Genomic DNA, 13,476 nt, shown 5'->3' with positions numbered 1-13,476 from the left:
CATGTTTTTCTCTTGCAAATAACCTGGGCTACATTCTCACCAAGACTACAACAAGCTTTTCAAATTTCCTGCAAGGTACACTACTTCCATTGAGGTTTTTTTTTTTTTTTTTATTAAGTTCTAGGAAGCACATTATTGAGCATCATAGACATAAAGGAAAATAATCTCTTGAAAGGGAGTAATCTTTGCGTTTGCTTTCTATTTATCTGGCAAAAATGAAAGAACACTCCAATACAGCTTTGCTTCTCTTATTCAGGGACCGACTGGTGAAACTGGTCCAATAGGTGAACGTGGGCATCCTGGGCCTCCTGGGCCTCCTGGTGAGCAAGGACTTCCTGGTGCTGCAGGGAAGGAAGGTGCAAAGGTACAATATCAAGAACAATCGCTTTCTTATGTTGTGCCCAGGTTGCGACCCCCAGAGAGACCACCAGGATCTAGTCAAGTCCAGAATGCAAAAGCTTCTGCATTTATTCGGAGCTCTATACAGCCAGGCTATTCGCAGTGCAGTAGGGAGGAGAGCCCCCTCATCATTTGGGGTTGATATTATATAGGCAAAAACCGCAAGCCAGGTTTACTCAGGGTTGAGGGGGTTGGCTTTGCTAGATACAGGGTGTGGACTCCTTCTGCACAGCCTCTTTTCCCTGTAAGCAGCTACTTTTGTGCATGCTCTCCCACCCTTCCCCCACCCCCAGCAGTTACTCCTGCTTCTGTCTAGAACATTAATCTGGGTGTCAGCAGGTAGCTAGCTGCAATGAACATTTCATGGTTTATACTTTTGCAAAGGTTCCTGTTTTCAACTAGCTCTTGGTGCTGCAAAGGTTCTTGAACCCAGTGCCTTAACTAGCTCCTGACCAAGCAAAGTTTCTTAAAATTTCCATGTCTTTACACTCAAAACTTCCATATCATCAGCTACAAGTGTGTTCTCTGCATTTCCTTATTACCACTCAATGTCAGAACAATTAGCCAGGAAGATATTTAGTGTGAGGTTATTGTATTTCCAGACAATTACTGAGTAATAATGCAAGAATCATTTCATTGACCATAACAACATCAGTTTGCAAATGTCCTTTCATCTAGGTAGCATTATTTTATTTCAATATGAATGGCACTCCCAATGACAACCCTTTAATTAAACCATGTTCACATTCTTCTTCCATATTTTCTTTAATAAGGATGAGCGAGACTCGCGGTTTTGCTCATAAAAGCTGCGTAGAAATTTGGTTTTGCTAATGATCTGCATTTTAATCTCTCAGGGTGACCCAGGTCCTCAAGGTATCTCAGGGAAAGATGGACCGGCAGGAATACGTGGTTTCCCAGGTGAAAGAGGCCTTCCTGGAGCCCAGGTACAATCAACATATATGTCAAGCCTGTGGATGATATTTTTGCTTGGAGTCATGAGCAATAAAGGAGCTATACTTAAATCTAGGCATTTTATTCTCTCTCTCTCTCTCTCTCTCTCTCTATATATATATATATATATATATATATATATATATATATATATACATTTGTTGATTTCAGAAAACACTTCCTGTCATCTCCATTTTGTCAAGCACACATTGTCTATTTATAGTTAATTTATTTGTATTCAATCTCCTTTTTGTTCACTTTTATCAGGGTGCACCTGGTCTGAAAGGAGGAGAAGGTCCCCAGGGCCCCCAGGGTCCAGTGGTAAGTATGATGATAATAGATGGCCATGCTAGCCATCGTTGCAAATTACAGCTCTTCTATCATTATTCTCATGCTGAGATCCCATGGTGTGCAGAAGAGAAAATAAACATGTGTCAATCAAAGCTCTCAATGCCTGGTTTCTGCTAATTGCAGGCACTAATGAGAGCAAAAGCACAAGGGTTTAGGAGGTTGGAAGGATTTGCTCTGACAGGAGGTAAAGAACTGTCTGACCGCTAATAAATCAGAATTAAAAGCAAAACAATGTCATGAATAGGAAAAGCCTGGAAAGACTTTAGTTTGAATTTATTTTCTTCTTTAGTCTCTCATTCAATAATTAGTCATAAAGTAAGCTTCGATTTCATGTACATCATATTCCGTCTGAATTAAGTACCTGGTGAGACTTGAATTTTTCAGTGATATAAAAATATCAAATAAAAATGAAAAATAATATCATTTCCTGTGCTAATAGTGAGAGCCACAAAACTGTGTATCATCATGAAATAATCGGCACTGAGCAAGTATCAGAGTGGGCCTCATGTTTATTCCTGAAGATATAAGCAAACGTGCAGAGAAACACAGTACAGCCCTCGTGATTTTTATGCCACCTTCATTCTCAGCAATGCTCTTGAGTATCACTACCACACACAAGATGCCATATTTAGAAGCCTTTCTCATTTGATCTTCTTATCCTTATCTGCTTGTATAACGGAATGTTTTCTTAAATCTCTTTCCAACTTCTACCCAGTGCAAATTGGAGCCATGCTAATCACTTCAAAATAATTTGCTTGTGACTTCATCACCATTTCGGCCATCATTTCCTTTGTTTGATCCTTTTGCTTTCTTCCTATAAATGTTATCTCTTCTCCTTGACTCCATTTAATTTTCTACCTGTGCTCTCACAGTTCTTTGCCATTGCTACTACTATATCCATTTAATATACCTCCCCAACTATGCCATCATCTGATAGAACTAATCTTGTGTGTCCATACTGCCTTCAAAATCAACTTATTACTCATGGATGGCAAATCAACTTTATTGTGTGATCCTAATAACAATGGCCTACTCATATCATTACCCTTACTGATCCTTAATTTCTGCCATATGATGCTTTGACACTCTCATGTTACTCAAATCACTATGATTTTTGACAGTATTATACAATTTTGATTTACCAATCATTAACTCAGCTCCAGCAGATTCACTACCTTTTTGTGGACTCTGAAGTCATTGCTGAACTCATGTGTACAAACCCAAACCACACACATAGGAAAAAAAATTAGGATTTAAAGAAATAAAGCATGAAGGATTGTCAAGAGCTTTCCCACTAAGATTTTCATTAATATAAAAATTATATATTATTTTATTTATTGACTCATGGATCTTGTGGCTGTTGTTTTGTCTCTGATGGTACTTACTTTATATGGAGAAAGCATATTAGTGGAGGGAGACAAAGTTTCCAAAATGTGTTTAACATTTTACAAACTTGTCATGCCTTCCTTACCCCATCACCATTCATTATTCTTTTGTTATTAAGCCTTACCTTAATGTGGTGGATTCTATTCCCTACTTTGTGAGTCATTTCTTCTTGTCATTTTTTCAATAGCTTACATGTTTTTTGTCATATTTCTTTTTTTCTCCTTTCTGCCTCTCTATTCCTGAGAGGATTGCATTGTATTTCCTCATTTTTCACATGAGAGAATAGGGATTTTGGAATATCTGCACTGATGACCCTTGAGTCTTGTGTTCCACTTAAGAACAAAGCTGTTACACCCAAGGGTGGTTGATCTGTATTCAGAGATGGTGGCAAGGATTAATGACAAAATATTGTAGCACTAATACAAAATGTTCAGATGATCAATCAGAGTTTGTAGTTTGAATTCTAGTAATGTTGGTTGCTTCATCTGAACTTTTATTTTGTTTGATTCAAAGTTTACCACTGGGATAGTGTAATGACTTCATTTCATAGTATTCTAATGGTGGTCATTTTGGCCTTAAAAATATGGATATATGCACTTGTGCTTTCTACCTAGATAGTTTTGCAAAACAAGAACTTGCTTGTCTTTCTGTTATTCCTCAGTGAGCTCCATTTACACTGAATGCTGATGAGATGATTTGTCTGTTTTCTGTTTTCATATACTTTACAAAACCTCCCTAGAATATGAAATAAACAATGAAAGAAGCTGATAATATATGTTCTCTACTATCTGCTTCTGAGCAACAGTTAGAGAAACAGCCTCCATTCTCACTGGTCAAGAATCCACACCAATGTCACTGTTTCTTGTTACCATTAATAGATTATAGGGAGATGTCACAACATTTTAGGGGATAGGTTACAGAAGGGGGGAAATAACATTAAAGAAAGAAATTGAATAGAAGGTTTTTATCTTCACAATCCAAAAAGCATATTCTCTTTTAAATTTGGAAGCATAAGAAAATATGTTTTCTGTAGTGTTTAATATTTAGTATCATATATATTCATAGGAAAAAAGAAAGATAAACAATTTTTGTGACCCTTTACTTTCTAATTCAAAAATTACAAAATGATAGTTCTGTGTTTCTAAGATGTTTTGGCATGTTCTTCCATGTTCAGTAGTATGATGTACCTCTATGTTTAGGAGATTCTATTGTGCCACTAAAGTACATTATACTACTATGTTTAGGAGATTCTATTGTGCCACTAAAGTACATTATACTACTATGTTTAGGAGATTCTATTGTGCCACTAAAGTACATTATACTACTGAACATTTCAAGAAACCAATCATAAGCTATTTCTCTACATATTTTATTGATGATAAAATAAGTCATAGAGAATATGCTCCAGATCAAAAAACTGTTGGTTCCAGGACTAGAAAGAGAAGGCTCACCCTAGCAACTGACACAATTGTTTATGAAATGGTTTGTGCCAGTATCTACCACAAGTGTTTTGTCATTGAAAAAAAAAATAAGGGGAAATCCCAGCCTTTGTGAGCACTATCAAGTTATCATTTTTAATGTATATATCTGTTTTAATCATAGCTGTTAATACAATAATTTTATTTACTCTGCAAAAGTAATTATATGTTACTATACGCAAATTCATATTTTTTGCAGTTTAGATACCTCTAAGCTTTACAAAGAATATTCAGCATGAGAATAAATTTCTCAAAGCTAGGACCTACTGTATTCCATCTTGTTTTCCTAGATTCTGTCACATGAGCACAGAATCCCAGTGTACAAATGCTGAATGTATAATGAGGACTTTCTTCTAAAATTTAGCTGAAACTCAAGGAAATGAGAGAGAGTGTTTTACCAGTGTTCATTGTGACTCAAGGATTAGAAAGTTTTATTTGTTCCAAGCTGGTCTGAGAGTATTTACAATTCTCAGCTTCACTATACATCACTGGTTTAATCAATGGGTTCCATCAGGGATTTTCACTTTACATTTATTTGTGGATAAAATAAATTCAGTGCTGAGCATTCCATTATTACAGATATACAGGCTTATGGAATTTCTGTAATAACAAGTAAAAACGGGGGCTTGCCATTGTACTTTAGGGCATAGGGATGCACTGGTAAGCCTCTTTGTCTTCCCGTCATTTGTTTTAATGCTGATGAAATCTGACAAGAGCATGAGGAATATTTTAACTACAGAAAAGCAATATATTTTGTTATTAACTTTAATGCAGCCTCCAAAAGCAAGATGATAATCTGAAATTTAATCTTAGGAATGCTTTAAGGCAGAAAGTAAAATACTTTGCTCTTTAATAATAACATATAATATCTACACACTCTGCACACTTCCTTAGATTCAGAACTATATTCTATCTCTGCTTAAGACACATGAAAATGGTTGCATAAAATAGTTTAATTTTAAATATTAAAAATACTTTATTTTCAACAAGCACATTGTTTCCAAAATAAAAGCCATGAGTCATATGTCAATCACAATATCAATTAGTGTGACACATAAGTCTTTTAGCACAATTCTTAGAGAAAATCACAATGTTTGTCATGCTGTATAATAACCATGAAAAACCTGTGTAAATATTACCTGTCTACTAATCAAGTGTTATAAATCATAAATATGAGAACATAAATGTGAGAAAAATTGCACTTAGCATTTTCTAAAATATATGTATGTATGCATATATGTGTATTGTGCATCCTTACGTTTCTGTTTCTCCCTCCATTAATGCACTTACAAATTCTTACATATATTTATATGTACAAATAATATAATGGGTATATAATAAAAACATAATTTATTAATGATGTGCATGTCTCTTTATACATTATGTGGATAATTGGTCTTGGTTAAAACCCGAGTTTCTCAAGTACAGTCACCAGAAATTTGCAGAACATGGACTGTAAATATAATAAATGAATGAGAAGTACTCTGTCACAGAAGAATTTTAGGAAATTACTACCAAGAAATTTAAGAATATTTAAGTCTGCCCATGGTCAGTAGAGGAACAAAGTAAATTTACAAGTTCTGAACAAAAATTCCAAAGTCTGCACTAATGGCGTACTTTACTGTATAATGTATACTTGAGGCCTTGTGAGCTCAACTTTTGGATTTAGAAAAAAATATATATTTAGTGAATTTGAAGTGAAGTCCAGAAAGCACTTCAGACAGTAAACAGTGTAGGGAAATAATATGTTAACCCTTTATGATACAAGAAGAAACTATGCAGTGTTCAATACTGGATAGATATTTATGCAGCATTGTGTTCAGTAGTGAACACAGATTTTCAAAGCTACCAGCTCAAACACTAAAACTTTAGGGTATCTTTCATTTCATCAAAATTTCTTTAGTTTGGATTTTTTGGTTTTTTGAGACAGGGTTTCTCTGTAGCTTTGGAGCCTGTCTTGGAACTAGCTCTTGTAGAACAAGCTGGCCTTGAACTCACAGAGATCACCTGCCTCTGCCTCCTGAGTTTAAAGGTGTACATCACACCTCCCGGCTTATCAAAATTCCTTAATGTCACCATCCGCACTCAATACTGGAATCAACATTTCATCCCTCAAGTGATGGGTATACTATTTCTTGAATATTAAAATTTTCTCAGATTTCGCTTGACAATTTTTGAGTAGAAGATGTTTTTATTGTTAAATAGGTGATTTGTATGACAGTATCTGTTCTCCACACTAATGACAAAATATCCTCATTCCCCTGTTCTAGGGTTCTCCAGGAGAGCGAGGCTCTGCAGGTTCAGCAGGCCCAATTGGTTTGCCAGGCCGTCCAGGCCCCCAAGGCCCTCCTGGTCCAGCTGGAGAAAAGGGTGCTCCTGTAAGTAGTGTTGAGGGATAAATAGGTGACACTGGCAACCCACACACAAGATTACATTTTATTCAGGAATATCAGCTCTTCATGCTCCACTGCATGCTCCCTGCATATGTGCCTGGCATGTGAAGACAGCTCCTTGTATTCTTACAATAGAGGAACTTAAAATTCAATTAAACTGGATGGCGTTTTCCCACAAGTTATGAAGCCCTGATATCTGTGAGGGAGTGGAATGCTATTAATGGCAAAAGCTTCTAATTTTTTCATTAAAAGAGTAAAATGGGAGTTTTGATTAAACTTTATATACCTCACTGCTCTATAGTAAAAAGATGTTGAATGTTTACCACGTTCAGAACACAACTTCCATCTCAGGTGAGTCCATGATTTACAGGCTTATCCCACAGGACACACTTGAGATTCTCATGTATTTGAGTTTGCTCTTTGGTGAGTGAAATAAGAAACGTGATTATTTCAAGCCATATTCTTTCAAAGCAAACTTTTTGTATCTCAATTACTGTGGACTTTATTATGTTTATTAGGTTTGTCTCTTTTGGTTCTGTTTTTGACTCAATCATATTGAATTTTGTAAAGCATCTTCTAAGATGAATCACAAACTAATTAAATCAATATAGATTAAAATGTGCTATGATTCCCATAACATATAACTTAATACTTTTTCCTGTAAGGTGTGAGATAATCAGTTGAGTTTGAACTAGTAATTCAAATATCTCTGTCATTTATTTACTGTCTTCAGATTCAGGAATGTAATTATTCTCATTGTCCATACTTTTTCTTACATTATATTCATGTCCTGTGACATACTGCAGTGGATAGTTCATAAGAACAGCAATATTCTTATCCATAGTGTGGATGCTGAGAAATTCAAAATGAAGGGTCTTCATCTCGGGAAGCCCTCATGTTATTCTATTCTAAGACAATGAAAGTCTAAAAGTGGGCAAAACCCTTTCATAGCTATTTACTTCTGGAACAATTCACCCAACACATTTCTAAGGCCATCGTTTCTCTTTGCCCTGTGGAATAATATCTCTCATTAGGCCCAGCATTCTAATTATTGTATAGACAGTGATCTTTATGATATGCATTTGGGGAACATTTTCAGACCCTGGTAATCCTACTGATGTTTTTGTAATTCAATCAGAATGTTAGAATTTGATCTTGACACTGTTGTGTACACGTTTTGCTTTCCAGCAAAGGCATATTGCATATTTTTTACTGAGAATTTTTTCTGAGGCCGTATGTTTTATACTATACTCTTAAAGAAAAAGATGCTCAATGTCTTTGATTCCAGTTAATTAAAAAAATTTTAGGGCATACATAACTTGTGGAATAAAGAATGAATACAGATGAAAGGAACTTTGTTGCTTTTCATGCAAATTGAAAATGTAAGTTCTATGATGATAATGTATTCAATCCTATGATTTCAAGTGAATATATATTTTGGTTTATAAAGTAAATACTAACCAAATACCAAAGTCAAAAAGTACTGCCAGTCATTTTACAATTTAATTTACAGAGACTTATGAAAAATTATTTAAGAAGCAGACTGAGACCCTACAAGTTTTGACAGTGAGTCATATCATGGCTAGTGGGACCATGAAATCCTTGCTTAACTAGGCTTTCATTTTTTTCATACCTAAAACTACAAATATATTCATATTTTGTACTTTTCATTTTTCAAATAGTTAATGAAAAAACCTAACTTGTAGATACTGAACTAAGTAGTATTTTAAGGAAGCTATCAGCTTGTATCTATTAGCAGAAGTTAAATCTGGCATTGTTGGGTCATACTACCCAAAGATATTCATGAAAAAGTCTTTTGAAACTTCAAGGAAATGTTGGCCAATATATTCTTTTGCCCAATTACAAATATAAATTTTGTCCTGAGTTGAAATATGAAATAATTACAAAAGATATAGGTTTAGATGAAGTAAAAGAGGCATGTTAGACCCAGCATCTTGAAAGGAAAGCAAAATGGAAAACAAAATCCAAAACTGTACAGAATACCCACTCACAATGATCATTATGGCCCAAATATGATCTCGGAATTTTCAGTCAGTTAGAAACTCTTGGAGGTGGTATTGGAAAAAGAAGATAAACCTTTTTTAAACTTATCATTTGAGGATAAATATTTTGATTATGTAACTGATTCCTAAAGAAAACTTTGATTCGTATAAATGCCTGCCACATCCTTAGATTATAGATAAGTTCTATTAGTTTAATATTTTTTGGCAGTGCAGTTGTAGTAACGAGAGATGAGGAAACATCAGTATGAAACAAAGCAAGGTCAATACTTTAACTAAATGTGAATTGGACAACAGGAGCCATTAATTTGTAGTAAAACCAGTTTTAAATAGTTTTTTCTGTAGTATAAGCATGTGTTTGCAGTGATTTCAGAATGATGAGGGTCAGACTGTCAACCTGCCGTGCCATTTGGAATAATAGGTTTCGAACCAACGTATTCTATTTTCATGTGAGGTAGAGTTGAGATAGAGAGCAGAGATCTATAGTCAAACTCTAGAGGAGCATTATGGATATGCATTGTGGAAGACTCCATCAGAAGCAGAGAAAATAGGCACTTGGTGATAATGTTTCCGTATGGATGGTTAGCTCTATGAGCACATACAGAGAAAGAGGGTGAGTGATCGTGAATGGAGCTCAAGGAAGAGTGCAGTAGTTAAAAGTACTCATGGGATTGGATGCAATCCCTCTCTTGATTAGTCAACCATGAAGACATGTGTTTATTTCCCAATAAAAATGAGATAAACGAGAAGTAAAAATTTTAAAGAAAACAAAGAATGAGAACTGAAAATATTGAAGTTGAAGAAGACTGTTGGCTTCTACTCAGAACTGAGTTGAGAGCTCTGTTCTCTTATAAATAATAAATAAATTTTAGTTCATAATTACATTTATGTTCTTATCTTCAGAGCCTATTTCCCATGTCTGAAAATAAGACAGTCAAAGGAGTTTGAGTGTCATGTGCAGTTACAGTTCTAAACATCATATAGAGTTGGGTTGTTTTCAGCAAATAGCCATCAGCATCACAATAATCCTCACTGTGTGAACCAGAACAGTGATAAAATGGATGAAACAAAGACCAGAAAATAACATATGTGACCTTCTGAGTGAGGAAGGATGCAGTCTAGGAGTTATGCTAAAGGTTGAGTTGCATAAATTTAGCAAAACAAAAGCAGTAACAAAATTTCCATTTGTAAATTTTTACATTTGTGGCAGAGCTATGTTATTCCTCTGGCCGTTAGATGTCATCAGGTGCCAGTAGGAACTAGATCAAGGTAGTGTCTTAGTTTCTTTTCCTCTTTATGTGATAAAATACTCTGAGATAAGCACCTTCTCAGAGAAAGGATTTATTTAACTCATTGTTCAAGGAACCAACAATCATCATGGGGGAAATGAAGGCAGCAACAGCTTGAAATAGCTGATCACTTTGTACCTCAAAAAAGCAGAGAGCCAAGGGTGAAAGTGTGTGTATTGCTTAGGCATTCTCCACTCACAGCATCTACTGAAGCAGCCCAGAAATGGCGGCAACCACAGTGCACAAGATTTTTCCATCCCAGTTAATGTAATCAAGACCATCCCCCACAGACATGGCCAAAGCCTTCACCTACATAATTCTAACTTGTGTCAAGCAGGCAGTTAACACAAAGCATCACAGTGAGGCCACTGCTCACTTCGAGGAATGATAAGCAAATATGTTCACCTCGTGCTATAGGTTATATAACCTGACTGGCTCTTTGCATGTCGTAGTAAGATGATGTGAGAGGAAGAAAAAAACACGAGTGTGTGATAGCAGCAAGTTACTTTAGTAGCTTAGAGAAAGGCGATATATATTTGACAAGAACATATATGTAGATTAATGGTCAGGATATAGACTAATATTTACTAATGGTAAATGGATTTCCTAGCAGCCGTGTGACCCTGAATTTGATACCTAGCTCTAATAAAATATTGTTTTAAAGAGGTAACTAGAGGCAGAACACATAAACATGCATCAGCATAAAGGGTTAGGATACTGTGAGGTAAGTGGGTGACAGAAAGGCAGGACAATTGATCACTTGCATCTTCTCAGTTAATGAAATGAGAGAACAATCATTGCATACAACCTAGAACATTGTCGCCAAATATTATAGTATGGAAAAATACATTATTTTAAAGCCTGAAAGCATATTATTTTATAGCAGTAGAAGGTTTTTTTTTCATCAACAAGGCTCTATCTTTCGTTGTACATAAATTTACAAATAGAAAAACAATGTTCCTGCCAGAGAGGAACAAACAAAACCATAGAGGAAGAGAAAGTCAACACACATGCTGTTTGGCATCAGGAAAAGGAGACACAAAATCAAACATCCAAACTCATAGAATACACAAAATACCTGTAAGAAGGGGTAACCCATTGCATATTAAAGCACATCATAAAATTTTATGTTTGTTTAAGTCTAGCATCTGCTGAAATCTCATTAGTTTGGGAAAGGCAAGGCAAGTCCAGAAAGACTGTACCTGTCTGATTTGCCAGGATTTGTTAGGAAAAAATATTTTTAAAATATTTTTTCAACTGTTCTAATAAATTTTATAGAGTATAGATACAGACCTATAAATTATTAAAAGTGATGCAAGTCTTCCTGGTATTATTAATTACCTGCAGAGTGCAACTCATTGGTTCTGGTTGTTCTTTACAATTTCCAATTTGTTTTCCAGAAAGATTAAACTACTTCTTTTCCAAATATAAGAACTAAAATGTGTAGAGCTATGTTTGTGTTATTTTATGTATGTATTGTTTCTAAACCGTATAGAACCTTTATGGGTTTCTTACAGCAATTAATGACATATTGTCTTTTCACTGCAGGGAGAGAAGGGTCCTCAAGGCCCTGCAGGTAGAGATGGAATCCAAGGCCCTGTGGGTCTTCCAGGGCCTGCTGGGCCTGCTGGTTCTCCTGGTGAGGATGGAGACAAGGTTGGTGTTATCCTTTGTGATAGTCTATCATACCAAAGCACAATAAGTGATTTCTCAGGCACTCCATAATTAATCAAAAATTAAATCTAACGTGGAAGATTTGTGGTTTTATCTTTTTCAGTTTTTGATGCCTTTGTGTAACCAAAAATATTATATGCCTTACAAAGTTAAGAAATGTGCTTTCTATAAAACAGCATACAGAACTGAAGCATAAGTATGTTAAAAGAACAATAATTTCTCTTTTACAAAACTATCTTCCTTGAAGTAGTGTAAATTGAATACAATTATCTATACATGTTAAGTCCTGAGAACTTGTACTGTAAGATTTATGAATAAGCATTAGTAGAATGGTAACCCCTTTTTATCAACATATGAATAACAAATCTCAGAGTTTTATGCAAAAATGTAGGATTTTATTGTTTCAAGTTAATTTCTAATTTTACTGTAATATGTAGAGATTTTGTGAAATAGTGTTTGTATATTCTTACTATTTGGAAAACTGGGGGAAAAGGAAAAATACATTTTGATTACCATGTGCTTATATATATTATGTATGTAAGTCAATGTACTTTCATTATCAACTTATGGTGGTGATATTCAGGACAAAATCAGTTTTTAAGATGTATTTCTAGTTGTAGTCCTGACAGTTATGCTGACCTCCTCTTCCTAAATATTGGTCATTTATAGAAATCAGAGGCATCTACATTGAGAGCACAGTTTTAAGTACTAGCATGTAACTACATTGACAGTAAAATGTTAACATTGGATGATAATAATGAGATTTCAGATATGATGACTTGGAAATCAGCTTTAACATGCATCTTTCAAACCCAGGGTGAAATCGGAGAACCAGGCCAAAAGGGCAGCAAAGGGGACAAAGGCGAAAATGTGAGTTCCTTGCGACTTGGTGAGAGAACATCGTCCTTTTAATCCCTTTACATGGATCTTTTCCATAGTAACATTTAGCTCTAGCAGACTTTTGTCAAGGTTGTTATTGTTCTGTGAATTTAAATGTAAAAAAATAAATTTAAATAAGTGTGTGTTGATTTATATAAAAAGTAATCAAAAGAACTTTTACCTTAATAAAAATGTGTAGTATATGGGTTTGGGGAGATCCTCCCGCTCAGCAAACAATGATAATTATTGTTTTAGCATGAAGAAGTCTCTTGAGGTTCCAGAACCCATACAGGATTGTAAGTCAGTCTAGGTCAGTGTTCTGTGACTCAGTTGAGTAAGTCAAAGAGTAATAGAACTGATTACCCAGACATCTTACTTTTCCCTTTGCCTAATCATATGTACATAGAGCACACATACAACATGCACACACACATACACACAAACACATACACATCTGCACACACAAAATAAATCAAGTACAAACATACTGATGTATAAGTATATATATATATCCATATATACACTAAAAAGATTATAATTGTTTTATATTTGCTGTAGTTAGTCTTATAGACAAGAAAGGTTGTTGTTATCACAAAACTAAACTTTATTTCATTCTGAAATGACAAATATTATTTTTTTTTATTTATTTTTTTTT

At 34.9% G+C, this 13,476-nt stretch overlaps 1 protein-coding gene across 2 annotated transcripts in view; it reads left to right on the top strand.

Moving 5' to 3' along the window:
• The window catches only part of Col11a1 (collagen type XI alpha 1 chain), a 171,795-nt gene that overhangs the window by 115,349 nt on the left and 42,970 nt on the right, over positions 1 to 13,476 (top strand). For both annotated transcript variants that reach the window (XM_026778271.1, XM_005371661.3), the window contains 6 exons: positions 257 to 364; positions 1,254 to 1,343; positions 1,618 to 1,671; positions 6,836 to 6,943; positions 11,817 to 11,924; positions 12,759 to 12,812. In XM_026778271.1, the coding sequence (XP_026634072.1) occupies positions 257 to 364; positions 1,254 to 1,343; positions 1,618 to 1,671; positions 6,836 to 6,943; positions 11,817 to 11,924; positions 12,759 to 12,812 (522 nt within the window). The remainder of the gene's footprint in view (positions 1 to 256; positions 365 to 1,253; positions 1,344 to 1,617; positions 1,672 to 6,835; positions 6,944 to 11,816; positions 11,925 to 12,758; positions 12,813 to 13,476) is intronic.

This window comes from Microtus ochrogaster, unplaced genomic scaffold (genome assembly GCF_000317375.1).
Source record: "Microtus ochrogaster isolate Prairie Vole_2 unplaced genomic scaffold, MicOch1.0 UNK119, whole genome shotgun sequence".
Taxonomy (NCBI): Eukaryota; Metazoa; Chordata; class Mammalia; order Rodentia; family Cricetidae; genus Microtus; species Microtus ochrogaster.
The sequence above is the reverse complement of the archived record's forward strand: the minus strand, read 5'-3'. Positions and strand labels throughout refer to the sequence as shown.